Genomic DNA, 23,084 nt, shown 5'->3' with positions numbered 1-23,084 from the left:
ATGATGGCCTACCATTTTGTGATCATGTAAATATAGCATATTTTACTGAAGTTTTTAATTAGTTTCTATGTAAAAGAATGTATCTAAGTTGTACATTGCCAGAAATATGAATGAGTTAAGTGATTTCTTATAGGGAAGATTAATAATTCATTTTTTCATTATGCCATATTTGTGGAAGAGAATCAATTTAATGTGTATTACCACAGGGCTCCCATATGTTTGAAAATTAATAAGCAGCAGGTACTTGATAATTTGCCAACTGTGTAAAAATGACCAGTATTTCTACAATGATTGCTCTTGATGTTTGTATTAATTGCCGTTATCTATAACAGCATGAATACGAAAATGTGTTACTTTAAAAGTTATTAGTATGCAAAGGATTTAATATATTTTTATGAAATCTGTTGTTTCATGTATCCAGATTCCTTTATGGACATTTTCATTTTAAATGTATAGAAGTAAAATATTCCAGCAAAAGTTAAGTTGGCTTAGATGCTTTCAAAATCTAATTTGGCATGTTTATTCAAGTTGAAAATTTGATAACGAAGGATGACAGTGTCTGCGTACAAGTTTATTTTTTGATGGTAATGATTGAATGTTTTGGTACAAGTATGCCAATAACTGATGAAATCTGAAAAATGTACTTGATTTGTAATACTAAGAACTTATTCTAAAACCTTAATTTCACTTACTAGGTATAATTTTACATCGTTTGCCCTTTTTAAGATGGTAGCAGCCTTTAGATTTGTGAAAGCAAATCTCTTTCTGAAAAATCTCTTTAATATATTAATATCGTATTGCTGCCCTAAACCTGTTTTTGAATGCTTTTAAGTTTTTGTCACAGTCATTTTGAAAACCATTTGTATTGCAGGGCTTGTTCCAACAAGACCTCATTTTGTTTCAAAGTCTTCTACAAGGTCTCCATGTAAACCTCCATTGCTGCCTATCTTACTCTTACCTAGCCTTGCTTTACAAAGGCAAACATCCCATCTTACTTATTTTATTCTCTCATTTTCTTCTAAGTGCCTTCTTCTTTGTAGTCTCTCAGTTCAGAGTATTTCCTGCAAACAGCTCTCTTTCAGTTTTCAGAGACTGGAGTTACAATTCATAGAGTTTGAAAGTGTAACTATTTTTGTTGTTACTGCTTTTATATGATATGATGTAATCATTAACTAAATCTTAGGTTTTTCCTCCTCTCTCTGCTCTCCATTCATCTCCTCTGATATTGCTTAATTTATTATTTGAACACAATATACCTATGCATTTATTTAGATCTCCTCTAGTTTCTCTCAGGATTGTTTTGGAGTGTTCAGTTGAGTGTTCAGTTTATAGATTGTGCATCTTTTTTGGGTTAAATGTACATCTAATTCATTTTTGATCCTAGTGTAAATGATATTATTAACTATTTACAATTCATTGCTAATATATAGAGAAATAGAGTTGATTTTTGTATATTGATCTTGTATCCTGTAATATTGCTTAACTCATTTATTAGTTCTGATAGCTTTTTTGTGGATTCCATAGTATTTTCTGCACAAGCTATCACATTGTCTGTGAATAAAGACAATTCTACTTCTTCCTTTTAAATCTGGATGCCTTTCATTTCTATTTCTTGCCTTATTACACTAGCTAGAACCTTTAATGCAGTGTTAAATAGAAGTGGTGAGCACAGACATCCTTGCCTTATTGCTGATCTTAGGAGGGAAGCAGTTAGTTTTTCACCATTCAGCCTGATGTAAGGGTTTGTTTTTTGTTTTTTGTTTTTAAATAGCCTTTTTCAGATTGAAGAAGTACCCTTTTATTCCTAGTTTGCTGCAAGTTTTTATCAGTAATAGATGATGGATTTTGTCAAATGCTTTTTCTGCATCTATTGAGATGCTCTTATAGGGTTTTAGGTTTTGTTTGTTTGTTTGTTTGGACTTCTATTCGTATAATGAAATACATGGATTGATTTTTTAACATTGATTTTTAGATGTTAAACCACCTTGCTTTCCTGAGGTAAATTTTACTTGGTCATGATGTTTTATTTTGTATATGTGTTGTTGGGTTCAGTTTGCTAAAATTTTGCTAAGAATGTTTATATCAGTTTTCTTTAGGGATATTGGCCAATAGTTTTGTTTTTGTTTTTGTTTTTTTTCTTGTAATATTTTTGTCTGGTTTTGGTATCAGAGTAATACTCACCTCAATATGAGAAAGTATTTTCTTGTCTTCAGTTTTATGGACAAGTTTTGGTAGAATTGATATTATTTCTTCCTCAAATGTTTCAGATTGAATTTACAGGTTGAAGTATCTGGGCCTGGTCTCTTGTGAGTTTTGGTAGTTTGTTAGTCTTTCAGGGAATTTGTCTGTTTAATCTAACTTACAGAATTTATTGGCATAAAGTTATTCATAACATACTCTAATTATTCTTTTAATATCTTTACTATCTAGATTTATGACAGTTCTCTCATTCTTAATATTTTATTTTGTATCTTTCCTTTTTTTCCCCTGATTAGTCTGGCTAGAGATTTATCAGTTTTATTGATCTCGAAGAAGCAGCTTTTCTCTATTTTTGCATTTTCTCTTTCATTAATTCCCTCTCTGATTTTTATTATTTCTTTTATTCTGTTCTCCTTGGATTTTATTTGCTCTTACCTTTTGTCTTAAGGTGGAAGCTGAATTAATGGATTTTTAGACCCATCTTCTTTTGTAGGTGTTTAGTGTTATAGGTGTTCAGTGGTATAAATTTTCGTCTAAGTGTTGCTTTAGCTGCATGTCATAAATTTGATATGTTTTTTCATTTTCACTCAGTTAAAAATACTTAGTAATTTCTTTTTTGATTTTTCTTTAAACGTGGATTATTTAGATGTATGTTATTTAGTCCCCAAATATTCAGATATTTTCTCCATGTCTTTTTGTTGTTGATTTCTAATTTAATTCTGTTGTGGCCAGAAAACATACTTTGTATTATATTAATCTTCTTAAATGTATTTAGACTCGTTCTATGTCTCAGACTATCATTTGTCTTAGTATATGTTTTATGTTCACTTGGAAAGAATATCTATTCTGTTCCTGTTGGATAGAATGGCTATAAATGTCAATTAGGTCAAGTTGGTAGTAGATAGTGTTGTATATTATTAAAGATTTTCTGTTTGTTCTGTCAATTACTGAAAGGCTGCTGTTGAAATCTCCATGTATAATTGTGTATTTGTCTATTTCTTTTCATATTTCTATTAGTTTTTGCTTCATGTGTTTTGAAGCTCTGTTATGATGTTCATATTTGTTTAGGATTGTTATGTCCTCTTGATGAATTGACTCCTTGTCATTATGAAATTACCCTTCTTATCCCTGATTATATTTCCTCCAGAATCTACTCTGATTGCAGTTAATACAGCTGCTCCAGATTTCTTTTGATTAGTGGTGGTGTATTTATATTTTAGTGTTAGTGTATTTATATATATTTTTCTATCATTTACTTTTTTTTTGAACAGATTTATTTTACTTTTTTTTTAAGGTTTTCTTTTTTTAGGGAAGAGGGAGGTAATTAGGTTCCTATCATTTACTTTTAATCTATTTTTGTCTTTATATTTAAAATGAGTTTTTTTGTAAGCAGCATCTGTTAGGTGTTTTTTTTCCCCATTATGACAACCTGCCTGATAGTGAGGATGTTCAGGCCACATACATTTAATGTAATGATTGATTTGTTTATGTTTGAGTTTAAATCTCTTTATCGTGCTGGTTTTTTTCTATTTGTCCCATCTGTTCTGTTACCTTTCTCCTTGTTTTCTGCCTTCTTGTGGGTTGAGTATCTTTTATGATTCCATTTTATCTTTTTTTTCATTGCTTATTTAGCTATACTTTGGGGTTTGCAGTATATATCTTTAATTTATCAGAGTTCATCTCAAGTGGTATGATACTAGTTCACATGTAGTTTAAGAATCAAACTACAGTATACTTACATTTCTCTCCTCCTGGCCTTTGTGCTGCTGTTGTCATACATTTTACTTTTTCATGTGTTGTAAACCCCTCAAGGAATTACAGATATCCCTTGCTTTTTGAAAGTTCACTTTACACCACCTTGCTTTTGTGAAAGACCTACGTTAGTACCTGTTTTCACTACCTGAAAGAAATTGGAAGAGGGTTTTCGCTTTTACAAAAAAAGGTGATAAGCGAAAATAGCGTTTAGCATTTGTTTTGCAGCGAGCCATTATAGAGGCAGCGCACATCCCAAGCAGCAAGAGTGGCACCGCCAAGCTCCTTCCCTGGGAACTACACTCAGCATCTCAGCATCAAGCCACCATAGCTTTGAACTATGTCTGTGAGCCTCTGTGCTTTATCTCAATTTATTTTGTGCATCCGTTAGCAAGATGTGTCCTAAGGTAATTACTTCTTCACTTTATGCCATTTGGCTTACGAAAGCTTTCATAGGAACTTTTGGATAGCAAGGGAAGCCTGCATTAGTTTTTCTGTAAGCCATCAATTGTTTTTTAAAGAGATTTAAATAAGTTTTATATATTTACCCAGTTGGTAACCATTTCAGGTACTCCTCTTTCTTTTGTGTAGATCCAACTTTCTGTCTGGTGTCATTTTTCTCCTGTCTGAAGGACTTTCTTTACCATTTCTTATAGCACAATTCTGCTAGTGATAAATTCTTTCAGTTTTGTATTCAGAAAGTCTTCATTTTTAAAAGATATTTTCACTAATGCAGAATTCTAATTTGATAGTTTTCCTCTCAGAACTTTAAAGATAGTGTTTCACTGTCTTCTGTCTTGCCTATTTTCTGATGAGAAATCTGTCATTCTTGCCTCTGTTTCTCTGTACATAATGTGTCTTTTTCTGACTGCTTTTAAGGCTTTCTCGTTATCACTGTTTTTAAGCAATTTGATTATGCTTGCCTTCATGCAAAATTATGTTTCTTGTGCTTAGTGTTTGTTGATATCCTTGGGCCTGTGGGTTTACAGTTTTCATCAAATACGGAAATTTTTTGTGCATTATTTCTTCAAATGTATTTTTCTTTCCCTCTGTCTCCTCTTCTGCACTCCAGTTATATGTATACTAGGCTACTTGAAGTTGTTCCACAGCTCACTGATGATTGTTCATTTAAAAATCTTTTCAGTCTTTTGTGTTTCATTTTGTATGGTTTCTATTGCTCTGTCTTCAAGTTTACTAATTTTTTTTTTCTGTAATGTCCAAACTGCTTTTCATTACATCTATGGATTTTTTTAATCTAAGACATTGTAGCTTTCATCTGTACGGGTTCAGTTTGAATCTTTGAAATTTTTTCTATGTCTCTGCTTAATATATTGAGTCTTTCCTCTGGATTCTCAAGCATATAGAATATAATCATAATAAGAGTTTTAATATGTTTGTCCATTAATGCTATCATCTCTGTCATTTCTGGGTTACTTTTTTGATTGATTTTTCTCATTATGGTTTGTATTTTCTTGCTAATCTGCGTATCTAATAATTTTTTGATCTGATGCCAGACATGTAAATTTTACCTTATAGGATGTTGGGTATTTTTACATTCCTATACAAAGCTCCTCTGAATACTTACCCAATGACCTATGAGTTACGAAGTTTTCTACTCTGGCTGCTGGGAACATGTGATCTTTTTTTGCCCCATGTGAACACTGGTACCTTTAATATTTTAGGGAATTTCTTTCTCTGTCCTCAGGTAGTTTTCTCACATGACTCCTTTGGAGATCTTTGATGTTCTTGCTCTATGCATTCTCTCCTCCCTGGTACTCTTTCCAGTGAACTCAACCTCCCTTGGCCTCCCTTGAGTTCCAGCTTTATCTCCTCAACTCAGGGAGACTGATGCAGTTCACCTGGATTTAGCCTGCCTGAGCTGCTACCTGGAAACACTCTCCAGGCAATGAGCTGGGGCAATTGTAGGGCTCATCTTAATTTGCTTTTTGTCTGTCAGAGATCTTTATCCTACATTGCCTGATACCCAATGTCTTTAAAACCATTGCATCATATATTTTGCACAGTATTTTGGTTGTTTTGGGTGGAAAGGTTAAATCCAACACTGATTACTCTATTACGGTCCAAAGTGGAAGTCCTCTAGTTTATTATTACATAAGCTTTTAAGAGTCTGGGCACTTACAAAAATTAATTTGTACAGAACTCAACATAGTTTTATTCCTTAATAGATTTTGTTGCTGGTTCTATAATATAACACATATGTAAATAAATTTTTTATAATGCAGTATTTTTAATGCAAATTTGAAAACAGATTAATAGCTATTTTTATTTTTAAAAAGTTATTTAAAAGTTCTAACAAGCATAGGTAGTTCTTGGCAACTGAATTAAATTTTAAATATATATATAAATTTTATATATACTTATTTATTTATTTACTAGGTCTTCATCCTCCTGGCCCACCTTTAGCAAGACCCATTCTGCCCCGAGAACGAGGTGCTCTGGATAGAATTGTTGAATATTTAGTTGGTGATGGTCCACAAAACAGGTAATGTTTACTAGGGTGGTAGATAAATGAAAATAAAGAAAATCTTATTGGTTAGGGTGTGTGTGCACATGTATTAGATTTTCTACCATTTTGTGGCTCTTGTTTCCTGATTTTAGAACGTAGTGGGGTATTTTATAGCCCTGCAAAAGAGTTTATTCAATTATTTTTCAGTAGCAGTTTGGATAAAGTATTTAGATAAAATATTTTAAAATGTATTATATATAATGGAAAAAATACTGTAACTCTGCCTTGTTATAATTGTACTATAAGATTATTTTTGGTAAAATTGAATCATTTCATTGAATCCTTTAAACTTGAAGAGCACATAAATAGTGCAGAGTTGGAGTTTTATAGATATGAGTACTAGACTTAATGATGGTGATAATTTCACTAACAGTGAGGACAATTTCATATATTTGGCACTTACAGTTCTAAAGTGCTTTTCCATTTATTATCTTATTTAATCCTTATAGTAACTCTAGGAAGATAGGTATGATATGAGGAGAGTAATTGTTACAGTATAGATTTTAAATAATTCTTAGGATACTAGAGTAAATATTTGACAGTGTTATCAGTTAATATTGTTGTTTTAATAAAGGGACTAGAATTTAATGTTAATGAAATAAATTGTATGCTATTCAAAACAGGTAGAATATTGTTTGACAGGGCCAAGTATTTGTTATGTACATACACAGAGAACACAGAGGGTATATAAATAGAAAATGAGGAAGATGTTTAAGTGTAACTGGGATAGATACAGTAATCATGATGTATAGGAATTAGCCTTTGTACTCAGCTAAACAAAATTAAATTCATTTCTTTACTGCAAGTCTTCTCAGAGGTTTTAATAATAATCATTGTGAATCTTTGAGAGGTTTCATCTTTTCCAGTCTTATCTGACCACAGACTTGGGGTCTGTCATCTCCAGGAATATATGTTAGGAAACATTGAAACTGAAGTGTTCTGTTATCAAATATAGTTCTGCTTACTTAGTAAGACTATTTTCTTTTGACTGTTGCTTAGTTTATTTTTAAGTAGATGTATAAATTATGTTTTAAAGTAGTTGAAATTTTGGCTGTTGTCATGCTTAAAGTGTACTGTTTATTGTTTACTAAGTAACATCTAATCTGTTGTGACACATTTAGCTATGTTAAAATATAAATTCACTGTGATGGCTGAAGTAGCCTCTCTCATGGGCTTTTTGTCTGATTTGTAATTGGTCTGTTCACTTTTCCTTTTGGTGTAGGTATGCCCTTATATGTCAGCAATGTTTTTCTCACAATGGCATGGCTTTGAAAGAAGAATTTGAATACATTGGTAAGAATTATTGGGCAGTTAGATTGAAATATTTTACTCAAATATTTCATTCTATACCAATTCCCATGTAATGTCATTATATTTTAGGTACTGTCTCTGTCATGTTGTTCAGGTATATTGTAGAACACACAGCAAAGCAGGAAAGACAACTCTGCTTTTATCTTCATACAATGTACAGTCTCTCAGCCAGTTGTCCTCAAACTTCACTGTGCCTCAGAATCATTTGGAGAGCTTTTAAAATTATGATGCCAAGGTCCCACCTACAGATAATCTGCTTTAATTGATCTAGGGTGGGGTCCAGGTATCAGGTATATCTTTTCTAAAGATTCTCAGAGTATTTTCATGTGCAGCTACTATTTAAAAATATTGTACTAAATTAATTATGCTTCTCAAATATGACATACTACATTTTGGGGGGCAAATGAACAAGGTTTTGGATTTGAACATACCTAATGATCCTGGTGACTAGAAATGTAATTTCTGTAATGCATTTAGGTAATTATTAATATTGCTTTACTATTAGTTAACCTGCTATGTAACTTACTATCTTTTCTGCTTTAAAGTTGATATTATAATTCTAATAATAATTAGAAAGTACGCTTTAAAATAAACTTTGTTAGAACACCTGCCATAATATTATTAAAACCACATGGAATTTCACAAGGGATAAATAACTTTTGAAGGGTTCTTTGACTATTTGTAAAAGTAATCTTGAGTGTTACCTGATTAGTCCTTAAAATTTATTTGGTTCATGGTTTTATTTATTTATTTTTTAATTCTCTGCAGCTTTTCGTTGTGCCTACTGTTTTTTCTTGAATCCTGCAAGAAAGACCAGGCCCCAGGCTCCAAGACTTCCAGAGTTTAGTTTTGAGAAGAGGCAGGCAGTGGAAGGTTCAAGTTCAGTTGGTTCCTTGCCCTCAGAAAGTGTGATTTCATCAGAGAACCAGATCAGTGAAGGTATGAACATGTTAATTAAAAAGTTTTATCTCTTAATAATGTTTGCTGTTTAACAATAACAGCACAATGCTTTTAGGCTTCTTGCAATGGATCAGATTTTGCAGCATGTATATATCAGCTATTGCTCTGATACTATGGCCTCCTATGTGATTTGTATGATGTGTTTCAGTTTTAAAGCACAAGTTATACTGTGTTAATCAACATCTAGAAACAACTAGGTAAATACTGTTTATGGCATTATCTCTTATAATAGCTCTTGGGAGATTTAACTAGTAATGTTTTCATGGAATTTTTCAATTTATTTAAATGAAGCAGATTATTAGCATCATGAAACTACTACTCCTACGGGTAAATTTCTTATAAGATTTATAATTAACATTGATAAAAATAGATTTGTGCTTATGATTTGAATGAATAGGAGTTACTCAAAAGCAGGAAACTTTGGAATTGGAAAGTCATCCTTATGTTCTTCAGATGACTGTGTTGATAGGACTTTGGAACAATCTATCGAGGTCCAGGAGATTAACGCTGCTGATGAATGTCTTTGTTGTAAAACAACCTTATTTTAGAGAAACAGATTTTTATTAGGATTCATTGGGTTTTAGAACTTGTCTTTCAATTCTGTTTTAGGAATTCTTGAGGAAGTTTCATGAAAAATGAAAAAGATAAGGTGGAAGATCTGACTATTAATTGCCAACTATTTCTTGCTATTAATATTGGATGAGGAGCTGTTTGTTAAGCAGCTCTGAATTATGAAGATTGCTAAAATTATGACACAGGCCCTGATATTTTGGTGCTTCGCCTGGTATAGAAAAAAAAATCCATATAGGAAGTTTTGTTCACATAGTTTAACAGTCAGTATTCATCCTTTTAACTTCTAGAAATTATCAATTACATGTATTTGATTTCTTTACAAAATCACTGAATAGTGGAAAGATTGCTTTTACTGAGAATAATATATGAGGTAGTGAATTTTCACATATTGGAAGGTTAGTATGAAAATTTGAGTGTCTTTGTTTGTTTGTTTGTTTAAACTTTGAAAATGAACTTAAAATATCATGCATTGACTTGGGCTTGGCTTTTGGCTTACTAACAAATATCAAAATGAATTTGAATACAAATAGCCATTACAAGAGGCCTGTGTACTTCCAACACTGAATCAATGCATTCGTCTTCTCCAAGTCTGAAACGTCCACTCCAAACAGAATATCAGATTTTTTCTTTGCTTAAGTCATGCTCTGAGCTGCATGCTGTCACATGCAAATCATCTGCCTTGCCATTGCAGCCTCTTGGAACTGAAAATTAAAGAATTTCATACTGAAGATGCCTAGAGGAAAAATTGAAGTCCTTTCCATGAGTAACCTTGCTTATGAAAGCTAAAGTGAATATTTGAAAACCAGTAGTTGGGACAAAAAAAAAGAGAAAACAACCAACAAAATAGAAATCTTGATAATGAGCCCCATGCTTTCTATCTTCTACTAAGGTCAAGATGCATAGTTAGCAAACAACACCCAGCTCTGTACCTTTCCTTCTCATCTAATCTAGGAGGAGCAATATCCCAGATGTCTCATTTTCTGTCAGAAATCTCTGGAATGAAGTCTAACTGGCTCAAACTCAACCCTAATAAGGTAATGTTAATAGGTGAAGACAAGCTTGAAGCAGGGTCTGATAACTCCACAGTGCTAGAAACTGAAGCACCAATTCCATTTGGTTAAGGTAGTCTCTAGAATAGTAACTTCTTCATCTCTTTGGATTTATCAAAATGGCTATTATGAGCACCTTTTACTTTTTTGGTTTTCCAGAAGACTGAAAATTTTTTCCAAGACTCCTGCCTCAAGACTGTGATACACAGTTGTCATTTCCAAGCTGGATTCCACTAGTAAACAACTGGAAGCATTTCTGATGAACAGATGAAGCTGCATTTATTTGAATGCTGGTGGCTTACCCTGATGATTAGATTGAACTATGAAGTAAGAGCATATCATCTCAGTCTCTCTGCTGACAGCCAGTGTTATTAAGGGCTTATATTTGCTGATTTCTGCATTTTTAATGTGGAAACTTGAGGTCTGAAAGAAAAACTCTCTTGCTTTAATTTTTTAAATTTTAAAAAATATTGAAATAGCTCTTTGATTGGAACTAAAAGGTAACTTTCTTCCATCTGAATTTTTTTCAACAAATATTCCATAACCATTTAAATGTAGGATTAATAGAAGAAACCTTGTTTTTCAATTTATGATGCAAGACTTTGAAATTAAATTTTGTCTTGATTGTGCTACTGGAAGATTTTGCATTTAGGATGAGGCACAAGGCTTTTGAAATTTTCGAATCACTCTTTAGAACAACATATGAAATCTTGGAAAGTTTTCGTCAAAGAATGAGACCTAGAAGAAATTCCTCCCATTAATTGCTCATTTGAATTCCTAGAATTTTTTCTAGAACTGTGTATCCAGATGCTTTGGTAATAGAGCGTTAGAGAAAGCAAGAAATTAGGATTGTCATTTTATCTAAGAACATACTAGATATGGTATGCCAAAGTGATGAACTGCTTTTTGGTTCCTCGGTTTCTTTTATTGTGAAATGAATAATATAGTAATATTTGAGTCTCTGCTAAGCCATGTTAAAGTGGGTTTATCAGGTGTTTTTTTTAATGTGCTTTCCAAAATAACTGATACATAGCATTCTTAATCAGCATATGAGGTTTCTGCAGTTAGTATTCCAGTATAATGATTTGTAGTTAGCATGTTTGAAAAATACTAATATTGTTTTCATTGTTCAGTTATATTTGAGTGGATCTTATTTAATTCTTTTAGTAGAATATAGCACTTATGGGAGTGGAAGTAACTTGCTAATTATAAAACCCATGGCATCTAATCAGTACTATCAAAAATAGCAAGTAAAATTTATTTAAAGTGTAATTTATCTTGATAATTTGATTTCTGCTCTTCCTTTCTTTTAAGCAATGTACTGTTACAATTAGGTTATGTTGAACTAGGGAAAATTCTATTTTTAGTATTATTTATTATGATGCTGTAAGAAACTGAACTATTTGATAATGTAAATTTTGTTGAATTCTGTGTATTTATCAGGTCCAAAAAGCTTATACCTTTATTTATATTTAATTATATATAGCTTACTGAAGATGTAAACTTACCTGTAGTATGTTTTTGCATATTTGTTTTAGGCATAGAGATCTTTTGGCCTTTTGATTCCCTTTTCTAAAACATCTTCACCTACTAGTTTTAACATTTATACTCACCTAATGGGTTTGTTCACCAATGGTAAATAATTAAACAATAGTCTGTGTGTTTAATATGAACTGTTTTTTCATAGGTGGTTTTCATTTATTTGAATTTTATTCATTGAGTCATTGAGTTGAGTTTTCGGAGTGAAATTCATGTCTATTCCTTAAATATAAGTTAGCCATTTCCCTTAAGGCAGAGTGATCTTGCAAAAACTTGTTTTGTTTAAAATCTGAGTTCAAAGACAAATTGTCCATTAATTTAACAGATTTCCTTTGGGTAAGTTTTATAGTCTACACATAGAGTGGATACTGATATGTTAGCAAGGCGAAAAATTTTTTTTAAGTTATTGCAAAAAGGAATAAAAAGAATCTAAATGGATTCACTACAATATGAGGGGTTTTTGAAGGCATAATCTAAGTAGAATCATGTGTTTTGCTGTGGAAATTATGTATTTCTTTTGGAGATATATGAAATTGTTTTGCTAGACTATTCTTTAATTTTCTTAGAAAATTATTCTTTCAAGAGCTAGAATAAAAACCTAAAGGTAAGGTGATCTTTTTACCTGTTTTTGCATGTGTGTGGTGTATGAGTGAGATAGCAGTATTTGTTACACAGTTACGCTCAGTGTTATGAGTGAGTTGTGTAGCTGAATTGAAGCTTTGCCCAAACATCTGGAAGCTTTGCCCAAACAACAGCTGTTAAAATTTGGTGGAAAAAGCTTCTCTTTCAAGAATATTGGGGTGGGAGTGGGGTAGGGGCAGGAGTGGGGAAAAGAACAAATTCCTTGGGTCATTTTTGTTTCATTGCATTGTGATATTTTGTTTTCTGGGCATAACAAATGTCAAAGGTGATTTTTAAAATTTTCTTACAGATGAAATTAGGTCATTCAGGTAACTTTGTGTCAGGTTTAGTCTTAAACTGGTGGTACATAAGGGAGAAGTATTTAATTTGTGTGAACACAAAGGCTGGTTTCTCTTTCAGCATTTTATGCCTAAATATTGACATCTACTGTAATGCATTTTATACCACCAAGCTATTTTAAACCACAGCTTCATAGAAAAACTGTTTTTAGAATAGGCAAATGATACTCTCCCATAGAAATAAAGTGTACTTTTGGAATACATTTACTAATCTTATTATAAAGCTCTGTGGTTTAGTTATTAAACTGATAATACAATTCTCTGTTGATCTTGCACACCTGGTTCAGTTAAATCTTGTTGGGATGACTTCTCACAAAATGGCGTTGGCTTCCAAACATTGAATATCTACATTGTTTTTACTAGCTGATGTCTGCATTATAGGCATCATGACACATGTGCACATACAGGTTTTTTGTAATGTTACTGCTATTAAAATTACTCTTCTGCAAATTAACCTGGGGAGAGAAAAGTAGTCATTAATAGGCTTTTTGTTTGTTTTCAAACCCCACTCATCATTTCACTAGTTTTTAGTCTTCTATATAGTCTCTGAAATACAATACAGTATTGATGAGCAAGTTTTGGTGTACTTGTATATGTGTATAATGCTGTTTTCTGATTGTGACAGCACATGGTATTTCTTAAAATTCACCTCTGTAGTGTTACGAAATTAAGTACTATAGTTCTTCTCTTTGTATTAACTACTTCTTTAAGACCCCAGAATTTTTTAATTAAATTGGATTTGACTAGGGATGTGTCTGTTTCTGAAAATAGTTGTATCACAAAGCTTTGGTAATATGATAAATCATGAACTTTGATACCTCCCCTGTTTAAGTTCAGTACTGAGGCAGTCTGTCAGACAGAATATGAAAAATTATGTGGGCCTGTGTTCACTTAAATACGTTTATTGATGAACAGAGTCTTGGATTCTGAGCTTTATGTTTTTTCATTTTGTGTGACTTTATTGGAAAGCTTACTAAATTATAATCAATTGTAAAGTTCTTGGCAAGTAAGTATTGCTCTATGGCCAGAGAGTTGTGGAAAATCATGGCTCTTAAAACTCTGCCCTGGATAAATTCTGTGAAGGTAGAAATGCAAATGGTTAGTGACTCCTGAAGTTTTTCGCTGAAGGACTTGTTTGCCCTTGTAGCAGAAATGACATGTACATGTCTGTAGAGTTTCATTTCACTTTCTGCTTTTCCTTTGAGCACTGAGGCATTCAAATAACAAAACTCAAATGACCTACTGCTTTTCCACTTTGGATTTTTGTAAGATTCCAAGTGGTACAGTGGTGCCATTTTAAGTTCCTTTTAAGATAAAAATAGCATTTTTGTGACGTGAACATTCCTCACTGCTTTTTGTGATCATGTGAAATTTTCATACAGTAAAACCTCATTAACTTGGATGTCCCTAACTGTGCAGTTTTGGCCTTTCATTCTATATATAAAAAGAGAGAAAGAGATTGTAATTAATTCTGTAAACTAGCGTCTAAGGTATCTGTTTGAAGAAATAGTTAAAATATTTTTTGAGTCTTGGCATAGAGTGTGTAAGATACAGATAATTTGAATTTATTAAAACTGATACGATGAAACCATAAATTTGTAAGACCTCCATGTCAACATGTGTATATATAGTACATAATTTCTTTGCAAAACTATTTATTTTATTTATCTAGAAAATTCTGGCCTGTACTATACAAGAAACTAAACTGGAACTTTTTACTAATGTAGACTGGCCTTCCCTCCAGATTTTTTGAATCAGTAACATTTGTAATATATTCTAAGGGATCATCTGTGAGGGTACAAAAATCCTATTTGTGTAGCTGATGTGGTTTAAACATATTTCTCCTAACAAGAATATTAGTTGCTATTTATTACAAAGACAAAACAAAGAAACACCTCAGCGTTAGGTTTTTACTTTGATTTGGAAATTGGGTGGCCCAAAGCTTTCTGTTTCTGTCATTCCCTTCCCTATCCCATTCTTTAAACTTTAAAGAATTAAACTTGTTATTATTGTTGTTGTTATTATTAAATTATTATTAAGAGATTTGAATTTAATGAAACTCAAAAGAGTTTAAAGGGAGTAAATTTCCAGGTAGGGACTAAGACCCTTCCTTGGCTTTTGCTATGGAGACAGGAGCAAAAGACTCATCCCTTTCTCTCCCTGGCAGTCCCTTCTGACCCAGCGGTTTAGATCCTGAGGACTTGTCTTGCAGAGGGATGAGGGGAAAAGGTGGATCCAGACCTCCCCAGTCCTTGGATAATAGAGAAGTACATCAGTGTGGGAAATCACACCACCTACACGTACACAAACACGAAAGTTTACATTTACACATTGGTCATAGGGTTGCCTGGGCACAAGGGAGACCAGTTCCTTCAGGAAACATAATCTGGGAGTCAGTATACTTGCTTTGTTTGCTAGGCTGTTGTCTTACAGCACATGATTCTCTTGGGACTTTGATATAGTTGAACATTGAACTTTCAAATCCATCTTTAGGAAAGTTGCTAAATATTATGAAAGTTCTTATATTTCATGATATATGGGGTTTTAGGTAAAAGTATGTTTATGGCTTTGTTTCCCTCCTAATTTTTTCCCCCTTCATTCACACCAGTTCATATATGGTATGCTATAGGGGGTTAAGGACATATTTTCAAAGACTTTAAGGATAATGTTAGACTGTTCTTAGACTGTTTCTTAGTCCACATATGCGTGTGCTTATCTTACTCAGTAGTTTCAACATTTGGATATTCCTAAAATCTTGACCCTTTTATCTTTTCAGAATCTTTAGAAGAACACGATGTTCTTGATAACAGTACAGAGCAGACAGATGATAAAACACCAGATACAGAGCAGACCAAAGAAGTGATTGAACAAGCACCTGGCACAGAGGAACCAGAGGAGAAGCAAGAAGAGACTGAGAACGAGGAAACCTCAATGAGTGAAGCCAAATCAGCAGTTCCCAGAGCTGATGCTATTCCTAATCCTGAACTATGTGGAGAACCTTTGACAGTGTAGTAAACGCTTCCACGTGCCTTCAACTGGGTATCTGTAGTCTTGTTGATGCCAGTTATTGCTTTTTTAGGTGGTGCTTTTTTTTTCCCACTCAAAAGACATGCTTGATATCATTTGAATTTAGATTGCCTAGTTATTTCAGTATGTTGAAGTTATGTCTACTGGGTACTAAAATTAAAAGCAAGTGGTGTCAGTAAAGTAAGATCCTTCTGAATGTACAAAAACTGATACTGTTTAGACAGCTTTTAGGTATTTTTTTTTCATTCTAAAATTAAACAAATATGATAGGAGTTTTATTTTCTAGTTGTGACCTGTAAATACTATCCATTTTGACATAGGAAGAACTTTAGTTAGGAATAAGTTCTAAAAGTGTTTGTTTTAAGGAATGAAACTCAATTAAGATTTTTTAATACTTCATAATTAAAATGGATAGAATTTTAACTCTTGAGATATTTGCCAGGGGGTGAAATGTCTATTTAGGCATTTACATTAAGAGGTATGAAAGTTACTGCAGTAACAATATAGGCATGGACATGAATCCTCATTAAGAATAAAGTTGAACAGTCAAGTGCAGAGTTACTTTTGGATGTCTCTTATTTTGCAGCTGGGCCAGAGGTACCTGATGTATATAATTAGCTTATGTTTACATATTAACATATAGGAAATATCTCTGCACTTGACTGTACTTGCATTTTGAACGTTATTTATATTTGTAAAATAATGATGATATTATAAGTGAATTTGTGCTCTTGTGTGTATTTTGTTAAGGAAAATAAAGATATCTGGCAGCAGTTTCTTTTTGTTAAATATCAAGCCTCCTTCAGACAACATCTTGGGTGGATGCTTGGCTACCTGAAAAGTCTTAGTAGGAAGAGCTCACCATTCAATAAGCCTATACACTCAACTGAGATCAAATTATGATCTTTTTATTTAGACTTGTTGCCTTTCCAATTCAGAGAAATAGTGACATTTAGAAATAGTGACAATTAAAATCTAATTAGAGATTAGATTTTTCTGATTCAGGAAAAACTTAGGCCATTTGTAGTTTTTTATTTCGAGAGACATAGTTTTGTGAGAATAAGCAGTTAGTTACTGGTTGTTCATTGAATTTAATTTGTATTAAGGATTAACTGGGAAATTTTTTTGACCCAGAATGGTAATTCTTGGACGTTTTTTTTAAGTACACTGTTATCTTTTCTATCTTCCTTTTATCTCTCTTCTCTATTATTAAAAAGAAAATTGTAATCAAGTTATTATGCCAGAGGGACAATACCATTTGTTATCATTTAAAAATTCATCTTTATGCTTTAATATCTTATATCTGATAGGTATTTTTAAGGAGCCCAGTCTGTTAATGGTCTTAGGTGTAATGGTATAGTGACCAGAGTTTTCAAGATTACCGAACTGGGCTAATTCCAGCTCTGCAGTCTTGAGCAAGTCACCTGACCTCTCTGAGACTGTTTTCTTCATCTGTAAAATTGGAAGAATCACACCTACTTTTGGGGGTATGGGTACAATTAGAAATAATTTATGTAGTGTGATTAGCTCATTGCCTGATAATTAATAGATAAATGGTAAATGGTAGCATTTTATACTATGAATATGAAAGGGCTGTATATCCTTCCTCTTGCAGGTAAGGAAATGAAAAAACAATATGAACATATAATTCAGCTGTTCAGAATCAAGCCAAAGTTTTCTTCATCAACTTTTCTTTATCATATACATGTATATAAATGCATAAATTAAGGAAATAGGAAGCTGAAACTATGGAATATAGTCCTACTGAATATAGTATTTTTTAATGAAGCCTGATATCAGGTTTTTTGTGCATTATTGGACCATACTATTTTAGGAACACCTTACTGAGTTTTCTTATTAAAAAACATTCAAAGTCAGATGTACATCAGTGGAAAATTAGGAATACCTCAGAGAAATATAATTTGTTGATAAAATCAAGCATATATTATGAGAAATATCTTTGAAAGAAATACAGAAGATGGTTAAAAGGAGGATTAGTAAAATTAATACAACGGGTAACATGCTGTAATCATAAAGTACCCTTTAAAATAGAAAGCTTTATTCTAATAGTGTAATAAACAGCTGATGGTTGAAAGAATGGTAAAATGTCCTATTTCTGATTAAGACTAGTATAAGTGAGAAAAAGCAAACTTAATGCTAAGGGCTATTAGCTAGAGAGATCTTAATTTCCCTACTTACTAATGTTCAACAGGTCATTATCTAAATTTTCTCACTATACCCTTAGCATAATCTACAGACAAGGTCTGGCTTCTCTCTCCATCCCTCTTCCACATAGCCTCAGGGCCTCTGAATTCTCTGACCATGCTAACCCCTTTCCCACCTTAGGTCTCAGCTTAAATTTTTTCTCAGAAAGATGCCCACCCAAGCTCCTTATCTAAAGCTGACCTCTGCCTTTTACTGGGTCATGTCACTTTATTATCACAATGTGTAAGTATTTTATCTGCTTACTAGTTTACTGTATCCCTTCATGACATAGAGTCTATGTGTGCAAGACTCCTGTCTTATTTACCCCTGTATCTCCAGGGCCTAGCACAGTGCTCCACACATATTTATTATGTGAATGAATAACTTTGTTGCTAAATGCAGTGAAAACTGTCAGTCTTAACTTATTCCACTGTCCGACAGTATTGAGTACTCCCTTTAGTTTGAAACAGTTTTTTTTCTTTTAGCTTTTGAGTTCTCACACTACTGTTCTCTTGCTCCTCTGGCTAGTCTCTGTCATTTTCAGACTTCTTTTCCCCTGCCCATCCTTTAAATGTTGGTGTTCCATAGCTTCTACTATGTCAGCATTTCTTCCCTCCATGTATTCTCTCTAGGGCTCTCATCAACCCTCCTGGATTTAATTACCATCTATCTCTCTGATTGTCGGATCGCTACTGATCTCTTTCCTTCACTTCAGAGTGGTATTTCACCTGCCTGCTGGAATGTCTGTCCCAATCAGTTTATTTTAAAATGAACACTATTTTCTGCTTCAAACCTTCAGAACTTTCAAACTTTCTGTGTTTCTAATCTCATCAAATAGTGGTACTATTCAAGCCAGAAACTAGAGTAGAGTCTATCCACTCATCCCTTTCCCCTTTTTCTGTCTTAACTGTCAGTTTCCATCTCCTAAACATCTTCCAGTTATACTCTCATTTCTCCATCCCACTAATGTTAATGGTAATAAACATTTGCATTCTTTCTCTGTGCCAGGCAATATGCTAACTGTTGTATGAGTATTATTTTATTTGTTCTTTGGCAACAGCCCTGTGAGAAATTTTTTTTCTCTGAAGTATAGATGAGAAAACAGGTGTAGTGAGTAAGCAACTTGGTAAATGAAAAAGCTGGGATTTGAATGCAGGCAAATGACTTCAGAAATCTTGCTCTTAATTACTTTTGTACTGCCTTCTAATTCAGGCCTGTATCATCTCAAATTTGTCTCTTAACTGATTTCTTTGTCTCCAGTCTTGCCCATGGCTGTTTATTCTGTGCACTGTAGCCTGAAAGAGTTTTCACAATTGGAAAACAAATCATGTCATGCTGTTACTTAAACCCTTTGATCATTACTCACTGTTCTTGGAATAAAATCCAAACTTACCCTTACGGCCTGCAAAGCCTAAGTCATTTTACTCCTAGTTATCTCTGGCATTTCTCACCACAGCTACTGCCACCATTCCTCTTGCCTTGTCCCCCCCCACCCCCCACTTTTAATACAGCTGTGCTACTGTTTTCTGTGGTTTGCATGTACAAAGTTTTTACTAATCCCCCAGCCTCCTAGTGCTCTTCCTCACATAGACATAGGGACACTCAGTAATAGTTGTTGAATTTAATTAAAATAGTTCCATTTAGAACCCAAGTTTAGAAATTTTGCTAATATTGTTACTAAGTTATACCTTTTATTCCTGAAATTGGTCTTTCTCATTGTATGCATTAGATACAGTCACTATTATTTGGTGAACATAAGTGAATCAGGAGAGCTATAGCTTCGTGAGGTTGGGGAAGAGATACTAACTGTATAATGATTTTCATTAAATATTGTATGGTGAGTGTTGGAAAATATAAATGACTTATATGAAGTCATAGGGATATCTAGCACCTGAGCCAAGCCATCACTCAGATCTCAGCTCTTAATGTAGGATGCTTTATATTAAACCACCGATTTTACACTGTCAATCAGTATTGGTGTTAGAGTTTATTTAAAATACGTAACATGTTTACTTCTATTTCCAGCTGACAGTAACTACTTAACTATCTTAAAACTTTTTTCTAATTCTTTTCCTTATAATAATACTTTACAGTATTACTCTACAATATTACCTGTTGGATTGTGTGCAAGTAAGTTAGTGGAAGGGTCAAAGAATGAAGATAATTTATGGCATTATGGTAGTTATTTTGAAACAATTATGGAGAACAGAGCTGCTTTAGAAAATTGAAAGAAAATAATTAGTAAGTTATTATCTAGTATAACTTCAGTTCATTGTAAAAATTATAGAAGAAATTTAAATATAATTTATGAACTCCCAAAGAGCTATTAAAAATAATAAAAGTACTTACATAAAGATGGACTAAGATACAGTTGTGAATTGATGATCTGCTAAATCTTAGTTTGTAATTTGACTTGTTTCAAAATTATTAGAGACCTAAATGTATTAAATCTACCAAGTTAATAAGTAAAATGTGAATATATAAAATTTCTGTTGTTACTGTGAACAATTTTAATGTAAGAAACTAGTGTCTTGTTTTTGAACAGTTCATTGGTAGAGCTTTAGTTTCTGCCTCAATTAAAACCAGTTGAGATAATCACACAATAACATGGTCATTGCTGAAGAGGAACAGCTGCTAAAAAACAGGAACCCCAGTCAGTCCCTTTTCATGGTCACTCGGTCAGTTGACTTTACTATGCACAAAAAAAGACAGAAGCAAATGAGACTGGTTAACAAGTATGCTGGTGAACTCCTTTAAAGGATGAGTAAGTGTTTGATTTATGTCCACAGATTCAGGATCTGAGTTTAGACAGATAAATAGAAAATATAGAAAAGTACATTTATTAGAATATAATCAACATTAAAAATTAAAATGAGTACAGAATTAAAAGCTTATTAAAGTGTATCAATCCATAAACTATTTGTCTCAGCCTAATTTCTTTTCTCAGAAACAAATCTACACTATTTTAATACTATTTTAAAATGCCTTTTAAAAATGTTGAATTTATTGGATAGTGGATGTCCCCTGGTTACCTTTATCAGCTTGCCTTTGTATGAAACTTAGGTTCCATTTAATTTCCTATCCTTTCTCTTCTACAGGCCCTGTTATATGTAGTTTCATTTATACTACTCATGGGTTTTAGGAGAACACTGTCTACTTACTTCTATATTATTTGATTTTTTTTAAACCTAGATTTTCTGCTTTATGCATTTTTCTTTTTAATATTTGTACCTTCCTTTTTCCTTTGGCAGCAAAATTGATAGAATTTGGAAGCACTCTGAGAAGATTAAAAAGAGTTCTCAAAAATCTCCCTCATAAATTAGTTTAAGTTCTTATTCCAGGATTATATGAGAATAGGCCAAATTTTCAACTGCCAAAGACTTTTACCAGATCCCTGGCACTCGATTTAGGAAAACTGGGGAAAATCATTTATTTTTGTGAAAATAAATATTTCTATCTTAGTCTGATTTTGAAGGAATGAAGAAAGTGGGGCATTACATGCACATTTTTTTTGAATATGTACTTCTGGTCAGGCAGTGTGCTCTGGTTACTTTCATATCCATTCTCTTAACAGTCTCACACAGACATGTGAGGGGATGGAATCCTGTCAAGTAGGGATTAAATTAATTCCCCAAGATCACTTAGTTTATGGATATTGTAAATGGAATTGGAATCTGGGATCTTGAAGTCCTGTCCTTTTCTCTACTGCCTATAAGCCCTTTCCTTTTTTGGCATCTGAAAAAAATAGACTCAGGCTCTTGGGTTTCTCGTATTTTTGAAGACCTGGATTCGTTTTGCATGTTTGTATGATCTTTTTAATAAGGCAATCTCCTGTAATTGGGCTTGGTGAAATTAAATAGTATTTTATTTATTTGAAGACAGTCACAATCATTACTTAAGAGTGGGGATGTTTTTTCTTTCCTGCTGCCCTCCCCCTGGCCCACCCTGCCACACCACCTCCCCTCCCCTCAACCAGCAAAGGAGAGAGCAGCAGCTGTTCAGGTTTTAGTAGATTCTGATAAGACCAATTTATCCCCCCAGCAAACAATTGTCAGCAGTAGTTTGAAGCAAGCGAGAATGTTCAGTATTTCTTTTAGGTCAGGATGGTACAAGACTACTAAATTGTGAGTTAGGATGGTAGTGCTGTGTATTTGGAGTAGGAAGAGGAGGTGGGCAGCAGATGACTTGCCTTCTAATGAAGAAGCTGAATTTGGGGTTGCTGTGTTCATAACAAGAGGTATGGTGGCTGACACTTGTTTTTAACAGTGCCTCCAATAGTCATGTAAACAGTTCCATTTGTGCATTATAGGTTTTATTGTCTCTAAAGAGTGATTTATGCCCTTATTTCTTCATTATTGTCTGCAAGGTACTGCCCTCTGTCAGAGAGCCTGTGCTATCTAATTTTTTAGACCTTTGTCTTCATTAGTACAGCAATTTTAGCTTGTGATCATTGTACGAGTCCTCATTGATAAGCTAAGACAGTGCGAGATTCATGGTGCTGACATCTAACCTCGCCACTGGCTTCTTGACCCTTCTGCTTCCGAAACATGGGTTCATTTTTTTTTTTTAAACCCAAAGTAGAACTTCATCTATTTTTCACACACATTGTGGGCAGTTTAAAGGTTGGTCAGAATCAAATATTGTGCTTTCAAATTTGATAATGTATGAGTACAGAAGGATGACCTTTGATACATGGTCATACATCAACATGACATGAGCAGTAAATGCAGCAATTACCTTTACTACATTGAAATGGTGCTTTAGTTTTAATCTTCAGAGCAATTATTGCAAAAACAAAAAATGCATTTGTGTTCTTATAAAATTTGTAAAATTAGATATCTTTAGAAACAGTCCTAATTTATGCCCTTGTTTTCAATATGGGTTTGGTTTTTTTTTAATAAGATGCAGTAGTTCACTATCAAAAGATGTTAATTGTTGACATGATAATGTTAGGCAGGTTGT

At 33.1% G+C, this 23,084-nt stretch overlaps 1 protein-coding gene across 6 annotated transcripts in view; it reads left to right on the top strand.

Moving 5' to 3' along the window:
* LNPK (lunapark, ER junction formation factor) overlaps positions 1 to 19,520 on the top strand; it is a 68,279-nt gene extending 48,759 nt beyond the window's left edge. For 2 of the 6 annotated variants that reach the window (XR_004319952.1, XR_004319951.1), the window contains exons 10-15: positions 6,349 to 6,454; positions 7,701 to 7,771; positions 8,558 to 8,728; positions 10,274 to 10,356; positions 10,531 to 10,698; positions 15,667 to 15,803. Coding sequence is in view for 4 of the 6 variants with exons in the window: in XM_032479728.1 (XP_032335619.1) it covers positions 6,349 to 6,454; positions 7,701 to 7,771; positions 8,558 to 8,728; positions 15,667 to 15,902 (584 nt within the window). In the remaining 2 variants the exon portion in view is untranslated. Of the gene's footprint in view, positions 1 to 6,348; positions 6,455 to 7,700; positions 7,772 to 8,557; positions 8,729 to 10,273; positions 10,357 to 10,530; positions 10,699 to 15,666 lie in introns of those variants that run through there. The other 4 variants (XM_032479728.1, XM_032479727.1, XM_032479729.1 and 1 more) reach the window with 3 other exon arrangements.
* Positions 19,521 to 23,084: the final 3,564 nt, after the last annotated feature.

This window comes from Camelus ferus, chromosome 5 (assembly GCF_009834535.1).
Source record: "Camelus ferus isolate YT-003-E chromosome 5, BCGSAC_Cfer_1.0, whole genome shotgun sequence".
NCBI lineage: Eukaryota > Metazoa > Chordata > Mammalia > Artiodactyla > Camelidae > Camelus > Camelus ferus.
This window is presented reverse-complemented; position numbering and strand designations above follow the sequence as displayed.